General features: G+C 43.5%; 1 protein-coding gene across 1 annotated transcript in view; it reads right to left on the bottom strand.

The window, feature by feature from the left end:
• Window positions 1-9,045, bottom strand: part of usp32 (ubiquitin specific peptidase 32) — a 69,707-nt gene that overhangs the window by 46,171 nt on the left and 14,491 nt on the right. Inside the window, exon 2 of the mRNA XM_015385013.1 lies at window positions 7,739-7,866. Coding sequence (XP_015240499.1) covers window positions 7,739-7,866 — 128 coding nt within the window. The remainder of the gene's footprint in view (window positions 1-7,738; window positions 7,867-9,045) is intronic.

Below are 9,045 nucleotides of genomic sequence, written 5' to 3'. Positions count from 1 at the left end.
ATCCATCAGGAATGAGCCAGCGGCGCGGCAGGAAGCCCTGATCTTCAGCCTTCCTGTCTAACCAGCAGGCGCTGCAGCTGAATGGCAGAACGCTTCCAGCTTTTTAGCAGCACTGTGGGTTTCTGTGGAGCCGGTGGGTCTGCCTCTGAATGAAGGGAGTCCTGCGCTACATTTCCCTCATGCCAAGTTAAACAAACCTGCTCATCTCAGCTCATGTTCAGGTTGACAGCGGATTTATCCAGAGCTCAAAGGTGGGATCTGCTTCAGTAAATAAATGTTTCAGACAGCATGAGGGGAAACCCCGGGGCGCAGCGTCTCAGAGCGTGGGTGCAGGTCCGTCCCCACTAACTCGCCCACGCTGCATTCAGGTACGTTAGTCAGCAGCAGTCTGCAACCAATGATGGCGACAGGAAAGGCTTCAGTGAGATCTAATGTGCTAAAGCTACAGAGTTCAGTCTACTGCTCGTCAGAGGTCTGCTACTGATGATGCTCAGCAGTGAATCAGCAGCTTTAATCTAAATCTGGCTTTGTTCATTTTCATTCTATTGTTTGGTTTGTATTAATGGGAGCAGCAGGACCAGCAGCAGGACCAGCAGCTGATCGCTAAGATCATCCAGGTTCAGTGGGACCTTCCAGCGTCCTGCTGAGTGCTGCTCTGAGCTGCGGGGGAATGGAGGCGTCGGCAGGTAGAAGAACATGATGAAATGTTGAACAAGCGAAGTGGAAGTCGATGCTTTCCTCTAATCAGGCATGTTTTTAGATGATCATTCAAAAAAAAAAACGTTGGTTAACATTAAATCTAAAAAACTTCCTGGACCAGGATGGCAGAAGGGCTGCAACCAACAATTATTATGATAATCCATTAATCTTTCAATTATTTTTTTTGATTAATTGATTAATGATCGGTTAGCCAAAGGTTTCATAGATATTTTTTTACAGATTGAAAACCAGGAGAAACTAAAAAGATGAAAATGTTTCCAATGTCTTAAATGCAAAATGTTTACATATTTTTATAATCTTGGTATAATCCCTGCTCTAAGTGGGTCGCTCTGTGTTTTACAGTCTCTATAATCCAGCTAACACTTAATCCATTAATAAAATAATTATTTCAATAGTCCATTAATCTGATTAATTGTTCTACCACTAGTTGGCAGCATTTCCCTCCTCCCACTGCAGGTATCCTAACAGGACCGCCTCCTGCGGAACGTTACCTTCACATCGGTCCGGTTTTCTTTTGTTTTTTTATTATATTTGTGCCTTTAAACAAATGCAACCCTTTATTTGCACATATATGTAAGAAAAGCGCAGCATAAAAAGGCTGCAGGTGGATCAGACCAACGTCTCTGGGTCAGTTTAACAGTTTGCACATTAAAGCCGGGCATACGCTACAATCTTTTCTGCTCTTTGGGCCGATTCTCCGGTCGTGTGAGAATTTTTTGTTCGATGGGGCCGACTTTCAGCCTGATCATGCGTCCTGCGTGGTGTAGCGTACAGGAGGTAACGGGGGGGCGATCAGCCTGTAACGACCGCCGCTCCATCAGGAATCTTAAGGTCAGGAGAAAGTCAAACACGACTGAAATCCAGTGGGTCCTCCTGAGGTGTTGGTGGGTAAATCCTGCTTTTGAAGCAGAGCTACCAGCTGATTACCTGAACCTCCAGCACTGAGCAAACAGGGGAGTTCTTCTTCTTCTTCCAGATAGACGAGTCCGAGTAGCGCCATCTCACTGCGGAGCTGAGTCCCGCCTGGTTTTTAGATGTACAGTGTGAGCAGGTAGATCGCATCAGAGCGTCGAGTCGCACAGTGTGAGAACAAACATCGTGAGCTGTGTGTTTTTTTACTGTAGTTTCATCGCACAGTTTGAGCTGTAGCTGCGTGCAATGATTGAAAATATTGCATGGTGTATGCTCGGCTTTAAGGGGAGATCTGAACATCATCTTCAATCAAAGCAGTGGTTTTAAGTGGAAAAAGAAAGATGACAGCGTTAGGTAAGAAAAACAAGAAAGATCGGTAATTATTAAAATGGCGATGTCCGTCAGAATATTCCTACAGGCCAGTCTTAGTCAGATCAGCCGTTTATTCAATTTACTTACGTCTATAAATGTTAAAATCCAAACATTTCAATCTGATGGTGAAACGCTGTGCCTTTAAACACCTAATAACAGTTTTTTGTCAATTGAATTCGAACGGCAGAAGTCGAATAGGAATCAAAAAGCAGAACTGCACACAATAGAGGAAGTTAGTAGAAACTGTGGTTTTATTTAATTGGATGCTTTTTAGCCTTAAACATGTCAGACACGTCCGTCTGTGATGGATTATCAGGGAAGCTTTAGGAAACGGTGTCACTGCTGAATGAGAGGCCCAGTGAACCGCTGGATCACTTCACTCCGCTGAGACTCACAGCCTCATCCAATGACTGGCATCAGCTGTAAGACGTGTGACTCCAGACTTCAGTCATGGATCATACCTCCTTTCTACCATGGCTCCCTTTAATTTAACACGCTCCGTCACATTTTAGGCTTCTAGCCAAGATCCTGTTAGAACAAGCGTTAAGGTCTCTGCTAAGGCTGGAAGGGAACCTGTTCAGGTTGGATGGAGGAAGATCTGCAGCCATTTAACTACTGAGACATCATAGGAGCAGGTCAGCTCTGAAAGGACCAGTTTAACTGCTTCTGTCAAACAACAACTGCTTTTTAAAAGAAGGCAGCCATGATGTAAAGCACTGCGTTTAGTTCAGATCCACGCTAGCACTTTTCCTCGCCTTCTAGTGGCGATCTACGGTACTACCGCTCTCTAGCGGTGCAATAACAGGATAATGTAACGTTGCAACATTCAGTTTTAACAGAAACTACGTCCATTAAAAAAAAAACAACAACTAACCAATACGGATCTACAGACCGATATGAAAGGCTTATCTGATGATATCATCCATCCAGAAATACAGTTCTATCATCAATTTAGTTGATCACTTCCAGATGATGATCATGAAGAGAAACGCAGAGCAGTTTCCAACCAGTGAGCCCAGAAATACCATGGCAACAGCCTGGAACGCCTAAAGATGCACAGATTCACTTTAATGGTACGTTTATTGAATTCATGCAGCATTCACAGTGATGAGGATCTATTGAGGTACTTTGGCCCCGCCTGTAGCTCAGCGGTCACATCGCCATGATGGCTAAAACCAACTAACAACCTCTAAACTAAAGTAGAATAGAAACAGACAGAATTCACCTGTCCTCGCTCTCAATTAATGGAAGCAGACAGATACAGACAAGGATTAAGATTATATAAATAGGAGACAATTCCCAACGCAATAAATACTTTACAGCTAATAGAAAATAGAAAAAGACTGAAAATGAGTATTGTGACTTTAAGAAATATGCGAAATCACCAACAGACTTAAAGCATCTAGAAAGACAAAGTGCAGAAACAGCAGAGAGATAACGACACATTGAGAGGTTATAAAGTCTAACAGCTGCTGGGAGGGAGGATCTGTGATAACGCTCTTCATGCACTTAGGACACAGCAGAAACGTCATCATCCGTGATAGCAGATCTAACATGGCTGCTGTGTGATGTTCTCATATCGGCAGGTAGATGATGAACACCTGGGTGGAGCAGAGGAAGGGGCTGAACGGCTGCACAGCGCCTCCATGAGGACGCCGCTCTCTGCCATGGAGTAAACGGGGTCAGGTCTGTGGATCTAATGATGATCAGGGTTGGAGAGGAGAAGCCTTGAACACGAGGCGAGCGCTGTGCAAGACGATGACTAACACCAGCCTTACCTTGTTATTAGTAATAACCCAACACTATGACATAACAGCCAGAGGAAATGGGAGAAAGAAAACAACTTCAATGCAAAGCTTCAGTTTAAAAGTGCAATCAAAACCCGATCAGAATTTCCCTCAGGGTAAAAATAATCCATACACTGCAAAAAAGCTCAATCTAAGTCATTTTTTCTTAAAATAAGTGCATTTTTTTCTGGAATTAAGCAGATAGGTGAGACACTTTGCCATTGAATAAGACATTATATATTCAAAATAAGAAAAAAACTACAGCAGTCTCTTATTTCAAGTGCATAATATCTAATTATCTGGCTTTATGGGTAACACATATCTTATTTTCCTGCTCAAATTAGGGCTAAATATTCTGATTTTGAGGAATTTTTATTGATTTTCAGAACCTTTGCAGTTCACACCAGTTAGAGTTCAGGTTTCTACGGTTTGCAGCAGGTTAAAGAGCCACAAAAAGCCCAAAGTGAAGCTCTGAGTGGAAGAGCTGCTTCTGATTCCTGTGACGGACATGAAGGAGGAGGCTGGATCCCAGGAAGTCCAGCAAACCGATGCCCTGAACTCCACCTTTACTCCACCGCATCTACACCGTGTTCGCAAAGAGGCCGATCCCTCTTTCACTGTCTGATCATAACTTATCCAAATCTGACAGTCATCTCCACAGACCTGCCGAGCAGCCAGATACTGCGCTCAGGTAAAGCTAGCACCACTACAAACAAGTTTTACTCCAGTAGAAGTCAAATGTGGGTCCCTTTTTTTTTTTTTTTTACTTGCTGCATGTAGCTCGTACCCTACGCCTGCAGGAAACATCAGCCCATATTTATATTACCTGCTGACAGAAACTGCAGACGCATACGAAGCAACACTCATGCTTCAATGTCATCAGCTGTTACAGCTGGAAATGCCTCATCTGAAGAGTAAAAAACACTTGCTGATTAAAATAGCCGAATTTAAAACTCACCGCCCTGCAAAAACCTGCAACATTTGGCATCAAAGAGGCTTTAGTCCTGTTTTTCTACCACGCATGGAAACCTGGCTGGTTACTATAAACAGTAACGAGGCAATGAAGGCAGAGAGCACAGGTTAGAGATCAGGGAAATATCTGACAGCTGCTGGAAAACTGGGACTGCATTTTCTGCTGATTTCAGCAAGTAATGAACACTATTCTCTAATTAAAGAAAGTGACTAAGGTGCATAATGTCTACGTCTTATTATTTAAGGGAAAAACACTCAATTCAAATGCCTTTAATGTTATTTCCTTCCATTTCCTGACATGCTTTATCCCAGCTGGGGTGGTGAGGGCTGCTGCCCATCTCAACCTGTCTACAGGTGAGAGTTAACCTAACAGTCAGGGTTTTGGACTGTGGAAGGAAGCTGGAGTACCCAGAGAGAACCCACGCATGCTCAGGGAGAACATGCAGACTCCATGCAGAAAGATACCAGGCCGGGAAGCGAACCCAGAACCTTCTTGCTGCAAGGCAGCAGTGCTACTTACTGTTCCACTGTTATATTTATATCTATCTCAATATCTTGATCAATAGATAGATCGATAATCTTACTTTTGTGCTTAACTCGGGAAAATGCACATTTTGATGTACTTCTAGATCAAGGTTTATGTCTTCATGGCTAACCACCCTGCAAAAACTTGCTGGAAATAAGTAAATATGTCTTAAATTAAGTGAATTTACCCTTAATTTGAGCAGGTAAATAAGATGATCTGCCAATGGAATGAGTATTTCTACTCTTAGACTAAGATAATTAGATAATATGCACTTGAAATAAGACAAAGTAATTTTGTTTTTCTTATTTTAAATGTAAATTGTCTTCTTCCATTGGCAAAGTGTCTCAACCCCCCCACCCCCCACCCCCAAATTCAATAGAAAATTATTTTAATGGAAAATAACCAATTGTGATTGACTGATTTTTTGCAGTCTGTTGATCACCTTAGACCAGGGTCCAGAGCCGCATGCAGCTCTTTAGCGCCCCCTTTGCGCCTCCCTGGAGCTTTTTCAAAAATGTATGAAAATCTATTTTTTTGTTTTGTTTGTTTTAATATGGTACAGGAGGTCAAACAAAAATGAATTATGTTTTCTAATGCTGTAAACATTTGTATAATAAATAAATTTAAACTATAATTTGCATCATAGCCTTAGAGATCAGTGGGCATAACTTGCAGCCAGCGTTAGCGGCGCGGCGCCAGGCTAACAAAGCTGCAGGTGTGTCTCAGGCCATGAATCCCAGAGGGAAAAAAAGGAAGATAGCTGATGAAAAAAGAGGATTCAAAGAACAGAGCGAATCATTTGCTTTCATTATCGATGCATTTTCGGTTTGTAATGAGAAGTTGTCAAAGAATAAAAAGAGTAATTTGGAAAGGCATTTCCAGGGAAGGCTAAATCTGCAGCCGACCACCAAGCTGGGTGGGAGAGAAAAAGTGCGACTGAAGAACTTCTGGATGAATTAGAGGAGAGCAAAGATAGATTTTAGAAGTAGATTCCATCTCCAAACTGCTGCTGCTAGTTTGGCTGCAAGGATGGAAAACCGTCCACAGATCCAACAGGTGGCGCTCTGATGCAGGGATGGGAACTTTCTGCCATTTTTCCCCAAATCCTAAAAATCTAAATCCCACCGAGGAAACGCTGGTGATGGAGGATGTGGGATTTCAGGGTTAGAGAGCTCTGCTCTGATGATGTCACTTCCTGCTTGGTTCCTCCATCAGCTCCTCCCATCAGAAACACGTCCACCATAGAAAGGTTCCTTTATCCTGTTTCTAACATTTCATCAAAGCAACAAAACCTAAACCGCGCAGTGAAGGGCGGTGAGGCGGCGTGCAATGGGAGCGTTCACTGCTCCTCCCGCGCATCAATCTACTATTTGCTCCAGGATTAACATTTAACCATGAATGCATATTATATATTTAACCCCACAGTCATTTTCTAATGTGGGATAATACACTTAGAGCCTGTGTTGCCATAAAAGGCATATATCCGACTTTTACATTTTTGCGGCTCCAGACAGATTTAGTTTTTGTTTTTTAGGTCCATTATGGCTCCTTGAGCAGTTTGGGTTGCTGACTGCTGCCTTAGAGCGTCTATCTTCTCCCATTAGCCCCTGGTTTTTCAGGTGGAAGGCCTTCATGCCATCACCCTCATCTGTAGCTCCCTCCTTGCTTTGTTAGTTTGTTTTCTTTTCATGTTTCTACGCCTCACTGATCATTTTGTGAACCAGTTTCAGCCATTTTTCCACTGGTTTCCTAATAATATCCAAGAGAAACCAACCTCCTGCTCCATATTCAGATTCTGTATGTGTTTCAAGTCTGGACTTTGACTGGGCCGTTTAGTCCTCCTATTCAGACAAACTACCTGCTGCTGGTCAAAGTTAAAGCTCAACCAGGAAAATGAACAGTTCTGCTTCAAAATAAAACGAACCTCTGGGATTACTGTAAACCTTGTGGGCCTGCGCTCTCTGCTGGGACTGCTGGTGATACTGGGCTACATCAGGATGGCAGATCACACACACACAGAGCTCCACGCTCTCTGCATCGACAGATACATCTGGATTTCCAAAAGCAGCAGCAGCTTTGGTGCTGCCTGTGTTAATGTGAAAGTGAGGCGTCATCAAAAACCAGGTGGCAGCACGCTTCAGACTGAATGAACCAGTCAACCAGACCTACTGGGTTTTCTGGGTAGCGCTAGAACGTTGCAGAAAATCTCAATCAGAGACCTCAACTCCAGCTGCACTTCTTATATCTACTAATGAAAGCTGCAATGGAAACAGCCACAAATGACTGCAGCAAAACTAATTTATACCTAACATCACATGAAGCCTTTCTATGGATCTAATCCACACAGAGTCAGAGTTTCCTGCTGCGTGTTCAGAACAGCAAACAGAAAGTGTCGCCAGCCGCCGCGGCAGCCTTCCTGGTTCTCCTACATGACGTGGCTGTGGCTTACCTCTGCAACCTTCGGGGGAACTCCATCTCCCAGGACTTCTCTGTAGAAGCACTGCTGGGTCATGTAAAACGACAGGCCGCTGGTTCTCTTGAAGGCATCTTTCAGCCGCTTCAGCTCCACATCAGTAACTGCAGACACAGAGAGGAGGAGGAGGCTTAGAAAGATGAAGGATGCTGATGGAGGGTGGGTTTACCAACTAAAGCAACACAATGGTTCAGATATCCACAGTTAGTCACCTTTGCTGTAGAGTAAAAATGATCAAATTATCCTAAAGCAGTTATTTTTTAAACATCTCTGTTTTCTAAGTGAGCAGCAGAGAAGCTAAATTCAGCTCCGCCTCGTCACACTGGCTGCTTTCAGGAAGACTGGAAGGATACCAGATTTCCTTAAGCTGAGTCAGAACACTTTCAGTGCGTATCGATAGAAACCATTTGAGGGCTGAATAAAAGCTTGTCATGTTTCTGATCATGTTTTCTGAAATGTAAAGCAGAGAAAAGGAGACTTTAACAAGTGGGAAGCTGCAGCACAGAGAGAAGTCATTGTTTGGACACCTTGATCTGTCAAACATTAGCTGGAATCAGCCTGTAGTTTAGGCTTTGGAGCTAGATACCCATGCATCCCTGGAACATATGGATGCCAGGAGGTGCAAACGCCTTGCTAATATATAACGGTGCTGCTAATTCAAAAAGTAATGCAGACACATAGTAGTCCTCCGTACCACAAGGTGGAGACAACCACCAATTCATAAAGGAGTCAGTCTACGGATATTACTCATGTCTACGGACCAGAATATTAGCTAAACCCAACAGCCCTGCCAGACGACATCAGGGGAAACGGGCAACAGTCGGCTTTTCCTCTGATTGAACACGGTAAGGTTGGTAAGGACACATCCTCTGCATTATTAACCAGGGTCGGCTTCCTCGCTAACTCTGTTCATTATATTCAGTCTATGATAGTTGAAAGGTTAAAGTCATAGGGATGCAGCTGTTCAGACCGTTGCATTTCCGAATTCTCCAGAGTGGTGCCCGACTTTACAGGAGTAAATAAAGTAAATGTGATTGGCCGTTTATCAAGGGGGCGGGATTGTCGTGGTGGAAGGTTCGTATGCAAGTTTGGTTGTGGCCGGTTTGTAGGAAGCATCTTGCTAACCAGTTAGCATCTTAGTGCTAGCAGGTTCCCAATGGGAAATTCCATTGGGACCAAGTAGCACTAAATTGGTGACTTAGAAACGATGCTGTCAAGGAACGCTATGGACAGCATCGTTTCTAAGTCACCAATTTAGTGCTACTTGGTCCCAATGGAATTTC

Source organism: Cyprinodon variegatus, unplaced genomic scaffold, assembly GCF_000732505.1.
Source record: "Cyprinodon variegatus isolate N-32 unplaced genomic scaffold, C_variegatus-1.0 Scaffold329, whole genome shotgun sequence".
NCBI classification, from domain to species: Eukaryota; Metazoa; Chordata; class Actinopteri; order Cyprinodontiformes; family Cyprinodontidae; genus Cyprinodon; species Cyprinodon variegatus.
This window is presented reverse-complemented; position numbering and strand designations above follow the sequence as displayed.